This window comes from Misgurnus anguillicaudatus, chromosome 15 (assembly GCF_027580225.2).
Source record: "Misgurnus anguillicaudatus chromosome 15, ASM2758022v2, whole genome shotgun sequence".
Classification (NCBI taxonomy): Eukaryota; Metazoa; Chordata; class Actinopteri; order Cypriniformes; family Cobitidae; genus Misgurnus; species Misgurnus anguillicaudatus.
This window is the reverse complement of record NC_073351.2, coordinates 31,916,601-31,933,754: the sequence shown is the minus strand read 5'-3', so window position 1 is coordinate 31,933,754 and position 17,154 is coordinate 31,916,601. Positions and strand designations below refer to the sequence as shown.

At 35.8% G+C, this 17,154-nt stretch overlaps 1 protein-coding gene across 3 annotated transcripts in view; it reads right to left on the bottom strand.

Moving 5' to 3' along the window:
* Positions 1-16,999, bottom strand: part of kcp (kielin cysteine rich BMP regulator) — a 47,318-nt gene extending 30,319 nt beyond the window's left edge. For all 3 annotated transcript variants that reach the window (XR_012357760.1, XM_055173795.2, XM_055173796.2), the window contains exons 1-18: positions 16,865-16,999; positions 13,963-14,519; positions 12,040-12,112; positions 10,442-10,641; positions 9,999-10,164; positions 8,037-8,113; positions 7,853-7,946; positions 6,514-6,596; positions 4,953-5,046; positions 4,784-4,866; positions 4,595-4,688; positions 4,425-4,507; positions 1,674-1,759; positions 1,504-1,594; positions 1,326-1,419; positions 1,159-1,244; positions 876-972; positions 638-796 (exon numbers count right to left, since the gene is read on the bottom strand). Coding sequence is in view for 2 of the 3 variants with exons in the window: in XM_055173795.2 (XP_055029770.2) it covers positions 638-796; positions 876-972; positions 1,159-1,244; positions 1,326-1,419; positions 1,504-1,594; positions 1,674-1,759; positions 4,425-4,507; positions 4,595-4,688; positions 4,784-4,866; positions 4,953-5,046; positions 6,514-6,596; positions 7,853-7,946; positions 8,037-8,113; positions 9,999-10,164; positions 10,442-10,641; positions 12,040-12,112; positions 13,963-14,519; positions 16,865-16,976 (2,329 nt within the window). In the remaining variant the exon portion in view is untranslated. The remainder of the gene's footprint in view (positions 1-637; positions 797-875; positions 973-1,158; positions 1,245-1,325; positions 1,420-1,503; positions 1,595-1,673; positions 1,760-4,424; positions 4,508-4,594; positions 4,689-4,783; positions 4,867-4,952; positions 5,047-6,513; positions 6,597-7,852; positions 7,947-8,036; positions 8,114-9,998; positions 10,165-10,441; positions 10,642-12,039; positions 12,113-13,962; positions 14,520-16,864) is intronic.
* Between the last annotated feature and the right edge of the window lie 155 nt (positions 17,000-17,154).

The following is a 17,154-nucleotide window of genomic DNA, read 5'->3' as shown; positions in this document are numbered from 1 at the left end:
TTTTATGCACAAAATCACTTAAATTTGGTCTTATTTTCTTGGGTCATTTTGCTCATCAAGAAAAAGCATCTTAATTTAAGAATTTTTAGATATTTTTACTGAAAACAAGACAAAAATACTAAGAAGCTCTAAGAATGTAGTTTTCATATTTCAAAATCTTTTGCATTAATAATAATGCAGTTACAGTAATGTATTAATTTGTGACAAGAGCATGCAGCAAACTGTTGACACCTAGTGGCCTTTGTTGGTAAAACCACTAAAAGTGGACACAAATCTCATTTTTTGTGATTTTAACTTAAAATTTGGATCATTTTGAAGTTATGGCTTCATTTTTACATTATTACTTTTTAAAAATATTTACATTTTTATAATTTTACTTATAAAATTAATATGGTATTTCATTCTGTTTCATTTTTTTAATATATTTAAACTGCTATAACAATTTTTCTGTTTAATATTTTCACCTCCAGACAGTTTAAAACAAGACCAATATTAGGCTTCTAGACCAAAAAATGCCAGAGTTATATTCATTTAAATGTGCACATCAACTCACAGTTAACAGGTTAAAGTAATTTTTAGGATAATTATGGCTAATTTGACTGTAAATATCTGTAAAATTTTGTGTTCTCCGTCTCGCCTGTTGGTCTGTTGGGGTCTGGGCACGGTTGGGGCAAAGGAGCTGGTTCACAGTTTGTTTCACTGTTGCACGTCACATGACCCCCTGAACAATAACAATTTCTTCCTCCATCACTCCATGACGCTCCTTCTTCATACTGAACACCATTCCAATCACATCCTACATACACATGCATACATAGACTCAATAAACACTGCGAAAAGATGCGTGAGTTAGCTGAGTAAAGTATGTATCTCACCTCTACACACCGGGCAGCAGGAATTAGGACTGGGCGGCACAGGGTTTTCACAAGTCAAGGTAGGACATCTTTCTTGATGGCATCTCACGTTTCCTCCCTACAGCACATGCATACTGTTATTATCTGCCTAATGATGCTCAAACCCTGTGTGATCGCATACTATAAAAGTATGCAGCTCATGTAGACTTCTGAAGCCATATGATAGCCTTGAACCCAGATCTCAAATGTCATGCACTGTTAAATAAAAAAGCAGCATTCTGCAATTTGCTATTATTTGTTTCACCTTGCATGTACACTGGAAACAGGGTCCATCACCAGGCGGCCTGAACTCTCTTCCATCTTCGTAAATCCTTCCTTCATATTCGCACACTGTAAAATAGTAAAACTTAATCCTCACCCTTATCTGTCCAGATCAGAAATGGTCCATCTGTGTGTGTGTGTGTTACTTACTGTCACAGGAAGGGCAGCACTGGTCACGTGATTTTGCCGGGTGCGTGCATTGTGGAGCCTGACATTCTCTGGAGCCACATATCACCTGTCCACCCTGCACACACATCACCAAACATATTGCATATTTACTTCTTAGTATGTTCACGTGAGACTTGGATTTGGTATCTTGGAAACTTACCAAACACCGACAAGTTATACATGGATCCTGTCTGGATGCGAATGATTCACCTTCTAGGTACATCTGACCCTCATGTCTGCACTCTTCACACCTGACACCAAAAATGTAAATAATAATGGTAAATATCATGTCAAATGTCAGAAAATAACATGAATAAGTATCTTTAATACCGTGGACAACATTCTCCAGGTCTCTGGACTGGATTATGACAGGATGTGGGTGGGCACTGTTGTTTGATGCAGCGGATATTCCCATTCTGAAAGAGAATCAGCTAACATGTTATATCACTTTATTCATTCAATGTCATGATTTAATTATATTAATTTAAATATAAGCAGCATTTATGGGGATCAAGGGCACAAAAGGCACAAAGGGAAGTATTTGAGAACAACACTAATAATGACTTTAGTGGTTTAGGGACCCATACTCGAAAATTAACCTTTAAGGTGGGGTGCATAATCTCTGAAAGACCATGTTGATATTTTAAATGACCTAAACAAACACACCCCTACCGCAGTAGAATCTAGCAATGCCAGCTCAAATGCGCCACACAATTTTGTGCAGTCTATCACGCATTCATACTTTAAAACAGCAAACAGGGAAAATAATAAAAATCATGACTTACATCCACCTAGGCAACTCCGTTTGCTATAAGAAGTGGTCGAGCACACAAACTGCAATCATTTGACCTCGTTGGTCGATTTGGTCCAAGCTTCTTAATCCTTTATTTATTCTTCAATCAAACGCCTTGTAAAGGGTGATTTTGTAATGATAAAATCACATTTTCCTTAATTTTAAGATATTTCACTTGCTTTCAGTGATCAGTACTGTAGCTATCAGTTAAATGACAATCTGCAACGCAGTTATGAGACTCTGATATCCAATCAAATGAGGTCAAAGCTTAAAAAAACAATACTGATTCACTTACAACATAAGTGGGAGGGTTTGGGGCGCACAGTCCTGTGCCCCAATGCGGATTCAAAACCAGCCAATTAGAGCTCAGTCTCAAGTCCCAAGTTTTTACCCTTGTTACTGACCTACATAGACACTACATTATAACATGACTAACAGTGAAATAGTACAGCTAAATGATTTTATTTTGTATTAATTTGCAATTTATATTTAACTTTTTGGTAACATGTTAAAGTAGCTTTCCTCTCTGGCCAACTTTAAGGGGACGGCGCCCCAGCACCACCTATTGACCAGCCGCCACTGGTAGACATGCCTCTTACTGCTGATTGGCTACAAGTGTGTTTTGGTACTCGGCCCGACTCCCCTTTCCAAAGTGTTTTTAAAAATCATGCACCCCACCTTTAAAGTGGTTTAAAAACATGAGTAAAAACACTTAAAGGAGAAAAGTACATTTATTTACTATTTTTGACCAGTAGATGTCACCAAATTTTATGACGCAGTCTGGATATAGTGACAATGACAATTGATTTAGTTGATGAATCATTTAAGGACAGATTGGTCTATTAAAAAGATATTACAAACTTTTTGTCAGGAGTGTCCTCAAGATCAGGGGTTTAAACTTGGATCCGGGGACCCCCAAGGGGCCTCCATGAGGTTCTAAGGGGTCCCCAGAACATTTCAGAGAGAGATTAAAAAAAAAGGTAAAAATATATTTATTAGGTTTTATCTCTTGTTTCTTCCTACACTCATATTTGCTTTGTATCTTTCTAGTGTGTTTTCCTTATTAAAGAGCCCCCTTTATCACTGTTTGTAAAGCTGCTGTATGTGCTGCAATATAAATAAATGTGAATTTATTAAATAAATAAACGTCTTCCGGTTTATACATTCAGCTTTAAACTAAGTGTAACCAATTATCTATTCGTTATACATAAAAATCTGTAAATTGCTATGTATATACACTCACCTAAAGGATTATTAGGAACACCATACTAATACTGTGTTTGACCTCTTTTCGCATTCAAAACTGCCTTAATTCTACGTGGCATTGATTCAACAAGGTACTGAAAGCATTCTTTAGAAATGTTGGCCCATATTGATTAGATAGCATTTTGCAGTTGATGGAGATTTGTGGGATGCACATTCAGGGCACGAAGCTCCTCTTCCACCACATCCCAAAGATGCTCTATTGGGTTGAGATCTGGTGACTGTGGGGGTCATTTTAGTACAGTGAACTCATTGTCATGTTCAAGAAACCAATTTGAAATGATTCGAGCTTTGTGACATGGTGCATTATCCTGCTGAAAGTAGGAGGATGGGTACATGGTGGTCATAAAGGGATGGACATGGTCAAAAACAATGCTCAGGTAGGCCGTGGCATTTAAACGATGCCTAATTGGCAACTAAACGGTCTAAAGTGCGTCAAGAAAACATCCCCCACACCATTACCCCATTGCATTAATGAGAAATTGAACAGGTGTTCCTAATAATCCTTTAGGTGAATGTACATGTATATATAGGGGGTCCCTCAAAAAAGGTATTTGGAGGTCCTTGGCACTATGAAGTGTGAAAACCGCTTTCTAGGTGGTGTATGCAAATTTTGGACCAACGCTCTGAGTTTGATAAAGTAGGATTTTCGAAAAAATTTAAAATGGAAGACAGAAAGTATAATCGTAATTTTTTTTTTGACAAATCTGATATCGTAGTTCATGGCATGAATCAACAAATCTAATGATATTAATCACATGATAATATGACACATTTTTCATATATAATTTGGGTATATCTTTTGACCCAAACTACCATAGACTTTAAAAGCGTTAGAAAAAAATAGAAATAAGAAAAAAGTTACAATAAGGGCCTTTTTGGAGGTTGACCCTATGCAGTATATGTGTTTTGTATGTATGATGATTCACATATGAATCAACAAGTATATTTCTGGTTCAATGGAAAATCAATGGCTGTCATCCGTTATTGTTGAAATAGTTATAGTATTGTTGAAAACAATATACCTCACACCAGCAATCACCTTCACACTGGGGTCCTGATGGCAGTCTTTGACCATTCGGGATGTCCACTCCATTCACATTACAACCTGTGAGAGCCCATGGGTGTCACATAATATACTTACATAAAGTACTGAGTCATCATCACATTTTTTTTATTCTGTATTTAAACAAACCATCACAGACTGGACAACAGGTTCCAGGGCGAGGAGAGGCAGGGTTTCTACATGACACCCGACAACTTTCACTGTTACAGAAAACCTCACCCTCCTACAGAGAGAAACAAGAGGAAATTTATAGTTCATAAGAAACGCAAGACACTATATGGCATAGCTATATGATTGAAAAAACAAGTGATGGCCCACCGTGCATGTACAGGTTCTACAGCGGTCATTTGGGTCCTGCCACTGTGTGCCATGCAGGTGCCACGCATTGTTATGGGAACAACCTTCATGTCACAATCAGACAAAAACATATTCTGATGAAAATGATGAAATGGACAAACAAACTATTAGAAAGAAACATTACGCTTACTTCGACACCTGGGGCAACACTCTCCACCTACAGTCTCCACCAGATTACAGGGAAGTATTGGACAGGGCTCATGGTCACACACTACATGCCCACCCTACAAACACAACACATGCATACACAATCACCATATTCACCCGAAATTAAAAAAGAAGCAATCAGATTTCTCTTTTTTTTTTTTCGGGAGGCCAAATGGCTTTTTAATGATGTCTCATGTCATTATTAACGTTGTCTCAGATGTTTAGAAGAAATGAAAAGTATTGACACAAATGAGACACTGTAAAGTTTAGAGCAGGGGTTTTCTAAATTTTTGTTAGCCTTTTTAAGTAAATATTTCAATAATTTAGTAGCACATTTGTACGTTTAACTTATACATTAATTAGTTTAAAATTTGTTTGGTTTATATCAGTTCTATTTTACATAGCTATTGCTTTTATTGCTTGTTATTAAATCTGTCCATTTTGCATGAGTTCTTAGAACCCCTTAATTCACGCTGTCCCGTGAGCGGGACACCTGAGTTTATTTAAATATTTTGCGTGAAACTTTCTTTACATTACGACAAACTAAATATCATTAGAAAGGTCTAAGAATGTAGTTTTTATATTTAAAACCTTTCAGCAGTAATAATAATGCAGTGACAGTAATTTATTAATTTGTGACAAGAGTATGCAGCAAACTGTTGACACCTAGTGGCCGTTGTTGGTAAAACCACTAAAAGTGTAACACAAACCAATTTTTTGTGATAATTTTATGTATAAATATATACTTTATTAATTTTTTTTACATTTATTACAATAAACGTAAACTGCTACAACATTTATTTATTTATTTATTTAATATTTTCACTTCCAGATACTTCCGTGAAAAAGAAAAAATAAGACCAATACTAGCCTTCTACGACAATTTATTTTATTTTATTTTATATTAATTTGAACACCTTTTCACCCCCCTCCCCCTTCAAAAAGGTCTGCACCCGTTAAGGGTTTAGTTTTCTGATAAATGGTAGTGTTGTTCAATGGTCACATGACATTCAGATTAAACAAATAAAATGTATATTTTTGCTATCTAAATAAAACTTTTGCTAGTTTTATTTAGATTTTTTATTGTATGATTTATTTAGAATTAATATTTTTTTCATCAACTCACAAACCCCTGCAATTCCTCTCAAACCACAAGAGTTATAAATACAATATAGAGCTATAAAAATAAATGTTGATGCTATAGCTTGGAACAATTAGATACAGTAAAGACATCTTTAAATTCATATGGTATTCTGACTTCGGATCACAGATTTTGTCATTTTGAAAAATCTGGACACCATTTGTTGAGATTTCAAGATCTGAATCTTTAGAAGAGACACATGAGAGATAACTGGAGTATTTCTCCCAGGATAACCATCAGAGGAGACTTCGGCACACATTTTAGTTTGCTCTCTATTTAACCTTTTGTCTATTCAAAAAAAAAAACATTTCTTCTGCCAAGAATACGAAGCATGCACATGCATGTTTAGTTTGGCACTTTTCTATTAATTTACAGCAGAGCAGATCTCAAGTACGTGACTTACAGTGCAGGAGCATTTCAGACAGGGGTTTGACCGGGGCACAAACACATCTCCGTTCCTATAGCTCTCACCTTCATACTCACATCCTAAAGATTAACCCCAAAAACATCACAATGTTACCATTTTTTGGTCATGTATACAATAACTTCATTGTTTTCTTTGAAATATCTTGAAATGCAATGTAAATACACTACAGTAGAGCTCAGATGCAAAACCCTCCACGTTTTATCGTAAATTCACTTTTTCACCAGACTCTTAATGGATTCTGCCAACAAAGTGGTATTTCTAAAAGGCCTGAGGCCAGGATTAAGCGGATTTGAAGTGAAAATATTTAATGAACGTATAATGTATGCCGAGAGCACTTGGTTAATATCATCATCTCATTTTTGACAGAGGTGGCATTTAGCGGCTTTTGCATCTAAGCTCCTCATATGGCAATCATTCAGTATATGCCATAGTATATGAGATAATATACATAAAGTGGATGGTATTGCAAAATCAACCCTGACAGGGTGATCAGGACAACAATGTGAAGAGGCTACTTCCAATTATTTATGCACATGACTACTTGCCACAAGAGTAATATTGGAAACAGAACATTGAATAGAAATCTTTTGACACAGATAGATATTTTGTTGTGTTGAGAAAACAGATAGCAAAGAGATACGTTAAAGAAACTATCGCGTGCGCATGTGAAACTCTCACGTGCGCACGTGAAACTATCGCGTTTAGTTTGCGTGCACACGTGAAACCTCCGCGTGCTCACGCGAAACCTTCGCGTGCTCACGTGAAACTTTCGCGTGCTCACATGAAACAAAAAAAAATTCTGCACATGACGGTTTCGCTTGAGCACATGAAAGTTTCACGTGAGCACATGAAACTAAACTTTAGATTTTTTTTACTCCAATGTCACTTTAGGGGCTCGACAGAGATCAGATTCAGAGCAATGATCAAAACATTCACAGTTTTTTTTTACTGTTTTTGGATCAGTGGATGCTTCAGAGTATTAGAAGTTTGGTAAGGGCACCACCTAGTGGATAGTAGCAGAAATATGGATTGCCGTAAAAACTCGTCATCGGCCGTTTTTTTCTTAATTGACGAGATAACACATCAAAGGGGCGGAAAGAGTTAAAAACTGAGTTTTGTTTATTTTAACAAAAAAGTTACAGATTGCGGCTTTAAACGTCAAAGCTTTAAATGTCTCAGTATTCAGATTAGCAGTCAATAATGGCGATAAAGTTACTAACCTGGGAACTTCGCATGTTCCAGCAGGCCGTGTAATAAATTAAAGTAACATGTTAATAGTAAGTGTGTGTGAGCGATTAGGGTGTGTTGTAGGTACTTGTTAGGCAGTTAGGGCAACATGATTCACGAGGAACAGATATATCAGCGCAAGACGCTGGGCATGTGATCACATCACACTCCACTCGTCCGTTCTAAAACACACAAAAGAACATCAGAAGCTATAGAGGATCCAAGCAGAGACCAGCAAAAGAGTGAAGATCAAAGATGTTTGTTTTTTATACCTCACACGTACACTTGGAGCAATCGTCTGGACTGAAGACATCACCACTTTGGTAGATATTACCATGAAAGCTGCATTCTGTAAATGCAAACACACATATATTGTAATCACATGGTTATGTATTGTGCTGGAAAAGAGCCCCTACGCAACAATCTCAGATAAGCATGAGAGGAAAGAACAAGTGTGTGTGAGGAAAAAAAGATGTATCTACAAACATAATCCTGCCCACATGAGAGATATTCAGACCTTATCTACAAAATGAACTCTAAAGTATGTCTGCCACTGAACATAAGAGACAGACATCTGATGTCTGAAAATGAATCTTAAAGACAATTAAATGCATTCACATTATACATAAAAATGCCTTGAAGATGAGAATATGAAATATTCCCAGTTTGTTGTAGTACACTTTTGCCGCTTCATGCTTTTAGATTCCTGCTAGGGGTGTGCGATATTGATCAAAAATGATATCTCTGTAATTTTGGGCTGAATTGCGATGGTTATATTGTTTGAAAATATACAGCTAGACAACATGTGACCTGGTTGGAAAGCTTACGTCGGACCTCATTGTGCATTTCTGGCAGACCATCTGTTGCAAAGAACAATGGGTAATGTCTAGTAGTATGACAATATATTGCAGAGGCCAAAATAATGGCTGATATTTGAATTTTTAAAATTATCGGCATCGGCCGATACATTTTTTCAATCAGCCGGTAAATTTCTCTATTACTTAAATTTGATGTTTGTTATGAAAAGGCACTCAGTGTCACTCAATGTAAAGCCAAAGTCTGAAAGACAGTAAAATGGCCAATCTTTATTCACTGCTGAAGTTTAATGTCAGAAAAGCTGTAAGTAAGAAATAATTTTCGAAAATAATGCACAACCTTATTATCTTTACATTATCGTCCCACATATCGTTGTGCTATATTGCACTGATAAAAAGTGTAATGTGATCATGTGACCTCATTTGTCTTTTTTATGACGCACAAGCATCTTGACACGCAAATGTATGTATCTGATTCACATAGCCTACAATTTATTTCCACATATGAATGAGGCCTGAAATCAATCTGTGACTATCAGAATCCATGTGCTTACCCGCTAACTCGCTTCCTATCCCTACCGTGTTTATATATATAAATATATATTAATTTCTCCCAAGGGTTTTTTGTCCTTCTAGGAGTTTTTCCCACTGGGTTTTCTCCTAGGGGTTTTTCGTCCCCGGGAGAGTCAGCCAACTTTCGCCTAACTTAAGCACCTTACTGTATACATTACATTATTACTACGCTCGCTTGTACTGTTTATCCTTAGCCGCAATATTCTACGTCTTATATTATTGATTGATTTTCTGTGTTCTCCCCTACATTTACTCATGTAAAGCTGCTTTGCAACAATTAACAATTGCGAAAAGCGCTATATAAATAAAATTTAATTGAATTGAAAAAAAATTAGCTTTTTTCCTGTTACACGTTTGTGTGTAATATCCGATCTGAGAAAAATATCAGAATTGTGTCACTTGAACTATGCAGTGTAAATGTGGCCTTAGACAGAGAGAAAAACAGCTGCAGAGTTTTAAACACAAGACAAAGTTCGGTTTTGGAAATCTGTAATCCATCTGAAAGAACATGCAGATCCAATTAAACAACTTAAATACACTTTTGTTTTTCCTTTTCTCTGGTTATGGTTTGGGGCATGTTTACATACAAAACACACAAAGTCAGGCAATAAAGAGACAGGTTTTGAAATGTGTTATATACAGTTATATAAAATACAGTAATTATGAACTCAACACTGACATCACATTGCATTTGCAAGTACTGTAAATGTATGCTAACTTCCAGACACTTTCAACACTCATGCATCCAGACATAAACAAAAACACTCACACCCCACTTTTCAAGTACTTATGGGATTTTAAGGAAAAGCACTGAGATGAAATGGATATCACAATGAGGAAACTCACCATTCATGCGTTCACACTGAACTTTCCCATTGGTGCATAAACACACAGTGCTACTGTCGGGAGACCAACGAGACCCCTCGTCCATCTGACGTCCTTCCCACACGCACTTACGTTTCACGCATTCACACGACTCCAGGTACTCAACCCGCGCCTGGAGGTTAGCGTTCTACAAACAAACCCATAAACAGATTGAGATAGATTTTACCATGGTAAAAATATCCATGTACTGTGTTACAGTGATGAATCAGATGGTAAAACTGTGTTACTAAAATTACCATACTGTGGTATTTTTATGGTACCTCAGGACAGTCCCACAAGTACCATTACTAACATACCAAATTCCTTGATGCTATTTTGTACCACATTTATGTGGTACTTCAAAGAATATTATGGTACTTTCTTACACATTAGCAATGCTCATTAACAATAAGGTATCAACATACCTGCTTCTTTAGCATGTCCAACATGGTGTTAATGCTATGCAAATGGGAATCCAGTTGACCATAAGGCTTGACTGAGTCATTGGGTGTCTCTGGGGGGTAACTTAATTCTGCTCCACCTTCATGATGTCCCTGGTCATTCATCACATCTGAAACTTGTGATATAGCGAGGTCCGTGAGCTGAGCCGGGTCTTGCATAAGGTCTAACATACAAAAAAAACGTACAAGAAAAACACCCCTGAGACTTTAAACGAAAGGAGTCGAATGTACATACATTATTCTTTCCATTTCAATTTACTTTACATTTATTTGTTTCGCGCTTTTCACAATGCATATGCATATAAAGCTGTTTTACAGACAATGCATGTTTATGTAAGAAAATAAAGTTGTTTGATGATGGTGTTTACAACTATCAAAAGTAGTGTGCATATTATAGAAATGATATGTGATCATTAAAGCTATAGGACTGTCAGTGTTGGGCTAGTTACTTAGAAAATGTAATATATTACTTATTACTGTTATTTAATAAAGCAGTAACATGTATACTAAAATCTGCAACAGAGCAGTTGGAACAAACCAAACATGTTGGCAGAACAAAAAAGAGCAACCTGATCTGATGAATTTCCGTGGTATAGTCACAGAATATTTTGCAAATTTTTCCGTGGCATTGTCATGGATCCCCAAATTTTTCCGTGGCCAAACCACAGACTTTCTTTTCCGTGTCATTTACATGGATTGGTTACTCAACTGTTTTTTCCCTTTTCTTACCATTGTCGCTTCGGTTTAGGGTTAGATTTACATAAAAAGACAACCTTACCCCACTCTAACCCTAACGCCAGGCGACAATGGTTTAAAATTTAGAAAATATAAAAGAATAAATCAGAAAAAATAGTATAAACCAATACTTAAAGTGACATTCTAACGCAAACACCAAATCTAACCGAAGCAACAATGGTTTAAAAATAGGAAAAAGCAGTTGAGTAACCAATCCATGACAATGACACGGAAAAATAACAAAATATTCCATGGAACTTTGTGAGATCATGTTGAAAAAGAGACATTTTTTATTGGTAACTTTAATATTATAAAAAAATGTGTTACACTACTAGTTATGTTAAGGTAGTAATGTTATTACTTTATTATGTTAAAGTAATGTTATTATAGTAACTAGTTACTGCCCAACACTAGCATTATATATCAAATAGTAGACAGTTTCAGATTAGAAAAGAGTGTGTGTGTGTGTGTGTGTGTGTGTGTGTGTGTGTGTGTGTGTGTGTGTGTGTGTGTGTATTTGATTTATAAAAATAAGTTAACACAAATAGCCACCCTGGGACCTATAAAACAACTTTCCAAAAACACAGAAAAATTATGTTCTCATAACCACTATATCCCAAAAGTGTCATGAAAATGATTTGTTAACTGCAATTAAGCAGTAAAGACTGTATGTGTTAAAATGATTAATAATACAGCCAACAGCTGAAAAAATGACAATCAAATCCTTATGTGAGTTAACTCTGATCTTTGTATGTTTTGCATACAGGAATATCTGGATTATATGTGTCTTATTAAGGTGATGTTAAAATGTATTTAGCGATTCATGCCTGTTACATTGTCACAGAACCACGGACGTCTCTTGTAAGCTCTTGTGGAGAGTTCGGCTGTCTGCCAAAGACCCTGAAACGGTAAAAAACACAAAGTCAACTGCGTGACCGTAAACTGCTTAAAAATAGAGATGCACCAATATATCGGTCAACAATCGGTATCGGAAGATAAAAGCAATTTTTCGCACTATCAGCCAATATTTTAAAAACAGCCGATGGGCATGGGTGATATATCCTGTCAATTAAAAGAGAACCGGAAAATGCAATGAATTTGAGCTCTGTGTATAGAAAATGTAATAGTTTAATGTTCAATATTAAGGTTGTTCATTATCAGTGTTGGGGGTAACACATTACAAGTAACATGCATTACTTAATAATAACACTTTTCTGAAGTAACGAGCAAAGTAACACATTACTTTATAAATGTACACATTAATATTTGAGTTACTTTTTCAAAAAAGTAATGCAAGTTACTTTTTTTGTTTAATTAATTCGATAAAAAATGTACTGAATTAAACTAAACGTAGTCACATTATGCACTCTATGCATACACGCCTGTGTGGGAACAGATTGAGTCAGGCAGAGCTTTTTGTGATGAAATATGCATTTTCTGAATGCAGAACTTTTCAGTTAAAAAACACCTGCAAGACCTGAAAGAAATCAAGCCCCAGCAAAGAAAAAGTAACGCAAAAGTAACTTAAAAGTAACGTAAGCATTACTTTCTATGAAAAGTAACAAAGTAATGCAATTAGTTACTTTTTTGGGAGTAACTTAATATTGTAATGCATTACTTTTAAAAGTAACTTTCCCCAGCTCTGTTCTTTACGTGAATGAATAACATTCAGAAAATGTTATCTTTAGAATTTAGTTAATGCAAGTTAATATAACTACCAAACTATCGGAATCAGCATCTGTATTTGCAGATACCAGCCTGAAAAATTGGCTATCGGTGGAAAAATGTATATTGGTGCGTATCCACTGAAAATCATCTTAAACCAGCGTTAAAATACTAACACAGCTGTGAAAATAATTCTATTTTATCAACATGGTTACCAATTGCAACCCATCCATTGCAATATTGTAGCAGTGACTACACTCTTTATATTCCAGAATAGTTAATAATACTGTCTAATACAAAGCTAACAGATTTAGAAAACGGATGAAGAACAAAAGAAATGTTTGGCACTGCAGAAAAACAGATTTCTTGTTTGCGTGCTGGATTTGTTTTTGTTTCACTCGTTAAAATTCTGTTTGCGTGTCTGTTTCTGTAATAATAAACATACTGGAGCAACACTTTTTAATTAAATTTTTTACTGACCTGATTATATTTATGGTTATTTATGGTTACATTGCTTATGGTTTTATACTTTTTATATGGTATCTTTAAGAATAATCTTGACGATTCAGTCACAGCTGATAAACACAAACATGTACAGTGTGTGGAGTGGCCCCAAACAATATCTGAATCTCACCTAAAATATATGAATGTCGTTGCATTAGATTACAAAATATTAAATCAAGTAGCATTTTTTAAAGAAAGACATGAACAGGTTTCCTAAACATAACATTACATTTCGATTTATGCATTTGGCAGATGCTTTCAATTCAAAGCCACTTACATTAGTTCATTACAAGGTATACATTTTATCACTATGTGTGTGGATCGAACCCACAACCTTTTGCACTACTTATGCAATGCTCTACCATTGAGCTACACAACATATAGCTTGAATGCACTGAAAATCTATCTGGTAACTGCATTCAATCATTCACTAAATATGACGTTGAACCAGGTAAAAAATGCAAAGAAAAAATAAATTGTTTACAAATTGGTTTGGTGTTTCTATTGCAAACGTTTCCATGTGTGGCCAAAGTGGCCAACTACGTAGCTCTGTGCAGATTTACACATGTCAGTAAACTCACGTTGAATTTGTGGGCCTTGCTTCCTGCGGTGCTGGAAAACGTGACCTGCAGATCATCTGGGAGGTCCAGCGACAGAAGCCCAGCACCTTTTTTCAATTTGAGCACCACAGCCTCCTGGCATTCAACAAACAGCACCAACTGCCTGGGCTCCACATTCAAAGCCATTCTCACCCAGCCACCATCTGCAAACGGGCTTCCGCCCGGAAACTTCATCAGCTCGGGTCGGAAGCCTTCTGCTAACCTGAACTGCATCAGGAGCCAGTCTTTTCGGGTGTTGGAGATGAGCTTCAGCAGCGGGCGTCCATCTTTCTTCAAGAAGACAGGTGAGGTGAGGGAGATAAGGGTGGCATCTGAGTTATTCTTCTGTCGGCCCACCAGGTGCAAACCCAGCACACCTTGCGAGGTATTACGGAGGTGTTGCACTAAGTCATGTGGTAGCATGAGATGAGGCGTGCTGGAACGAAAACGCCAGGCATGGGTCCCTGGGTCACGACCTTTGACCTTGGAAGCAACTTTGTCTGAGTGAGTGGCGTTGAGAGCTTCAAGAAGATTGATTACTGGAAAAATAACATTAGTGATCAGTGATATCACATTCCAAGTTGCCATCACAATGTTAAGATGTGTTGCTAGGGTGTTCTTGCGAATGGTTTAACCATTTGGTTAAAAAAATGGTACTGTCGTGGTTTTCGGCAATGTACTTTAAAGTTTAAAGGTTTTTAACATGACATCATGGTATGGTAACCTACCTGAGTGTTGTAAATAAAGCTAAGCTGTTCAAGATTGTGAATGAGGTAAGTAAAATAACACAGAGACACAGAGACACTTGAATGATCTCTATCGATGTAAAGTCAAGAAAAATGATTTAGTTGAGGATGTTTCTCACTCCCTACATAATGAGTTATAATTGAGAGTCTTCATTCGTCATGTAATGAGTCATTTAACCATATACCGACTTACGAAGATGATTTATTAACATAAAAATGCTGCCTTGTGTCCCTTTAAATGTTAATGATTGATATGTATTTTGTATATTTTCCTTTTTTCTTTATTGTTTCTTATGTGTTGTTGTATAATTATAATAGTATTAAGTATTATTAAGTAAAGTAACAAGTATCATATACGGTAACACTTTATTTCGATAATCCACTTTAGACATTTTACTAATTATAAGTAACTTTGCAACTACTTATCAACTACCAATCTTTAGAGAATTAGTAAACTGTCTGCTTAATATCTACTAACACTTTATTGTGATGATATCTCAACAGACATTCAACTGTCTGACATATCTTTGCAGGTGCATGTCAACTTATTCCACTAACCCAAACCTCTTCCCTAACCCTAACCCTTACAGTCTACTTATACTCTAATGACAGTTAGTTGACGTATAGTTGCAAATTATTGAAAGTTAGTTGACATGTAGTTGCAAAGTTATTTATAGTTAGTAGAATGTCTAAAGTGGACTATCAAAATAAAGTGTAACCAAAAAGGTTTTTTTAAGAAATATTTTTCTTAGTATTTTTGTCTTGTTTTCAGTAAAAATATCTAAAAATTCTTAAATTAAGATGCTTTTTCTTGATGAGCAAAACAACCCAAGAGAATAAGTTTAGATTTAGACCAAAAATGTAAAATTTAAGTGATTTTGTGCATAAAACAAGCAAAAAATCTGCCAATGGGGTAAGCTAATTTTTCTTAAATTTAGTGTTTAACAAAAATGTTTAAGATTTTTTGCTTACCCCATTGGCAGATTGCTAGACTTATTTTCTTGGGTCGTTTTGCTCATCAAGAAAGCATCTTAATTTTACAATTTTTAGATATTTTTACTGAAAACAAGACAAAAACACTACGATTTTTTTTCTTAAAAATCATTTTTGCAGTGTATATATTTAAAACTATGACATTTATGGAAGCTTACTAGAATGAAGCAGCTATAAAAATATCTTTAACACACATTTCTTTAAGATGATGCTGTAAAACACCAAGTTTATCTATGTGAAATTATACTGGCAGTACAAAACAGCTGCTTGACTGTTTATAAGCAACTAAAAGAGCAAAGTACAGCAAATACCCTGCAGAGCAATGATGGTGAGTGAGCAAAGTCCATTTAATGACTTCCTTTACTTTGTCAGATCTTTTGCTTTAGTCTTTTAAATCTTGGGGATAACAAACACACGCATGTGCGCGCGCGCACACACACACACACACACACACACACACACACACACACACACACCTCAGGTTCTTTAGTTTGGAATCAGATAGAAGAGATAAGAGCCAGAAACTCAAAAGAGCAGACGGGGACAGAGACATAAACAAAGGTTATGTGATGGTGATCCTTTGAAAACTTACCTGCAGTGTGCAGAAATTGTAAAGATAAAGACCTGAGCTAACAGGTCTTTACTACAGTTAAAAAAAACATGGTTACTGTTGGTAAACCATGGTAACCACAAAATAATCATGGTTTTGACAACCATGGTTTTCTTAAACCATAGTTAAAAAATGATTAGTACAGTAAAACTTCTTTTGTAACTTCACATCATTTAAAGTATTAAATATATTTAAGGGAGAATTTGGATATTTAAAATACATTTTCCTTTAAACTTTATAAAGTACAAACTTTCAGTGTAGTCTCTCTGTTTATATGGGGCTATTAAACTGAAAACTATAAATACAGATGAAAACTGAAAAGAATGTTTAAAATCAATTAAAGTAAATGAAATTAAGATTTTGTTATTTTAAGAAGATATTTTTAAGTTATTTGCTTTAAAGGTCAATCCTCACTCGTGTCAACAACACACGCGCGCGCACGCATACACTCTCATCACTTTCTGTCACGCATCAGTTGAATGGCAAAGAAAGCGTTTGATTGACAGATGCAAGTTTGATTGACAGTTGCGCTCACCTTTCTCATCGGCGCGCGGATGTTTCGCGTCCTGATAGGTCTGAACAGATCCACACAAATTCCCGAGCACAAAAATCGCCAGAAAACCTCCTATAAAACGCTTAATCTTCATCCTCACAACTCGTTTACCGTCTCCAGAGAAAAACACTCAAAATTACAATTTTCATTATTCAGAAGAAAAAAACTAAAAAGCAACAATTGCAAAAATCTATTTTGTATCGTAAAAATTAAATAAATATTAAAATGCATTCAGAATGCTTTTTTAAATATACGAGATGTCCGAAGAAGAT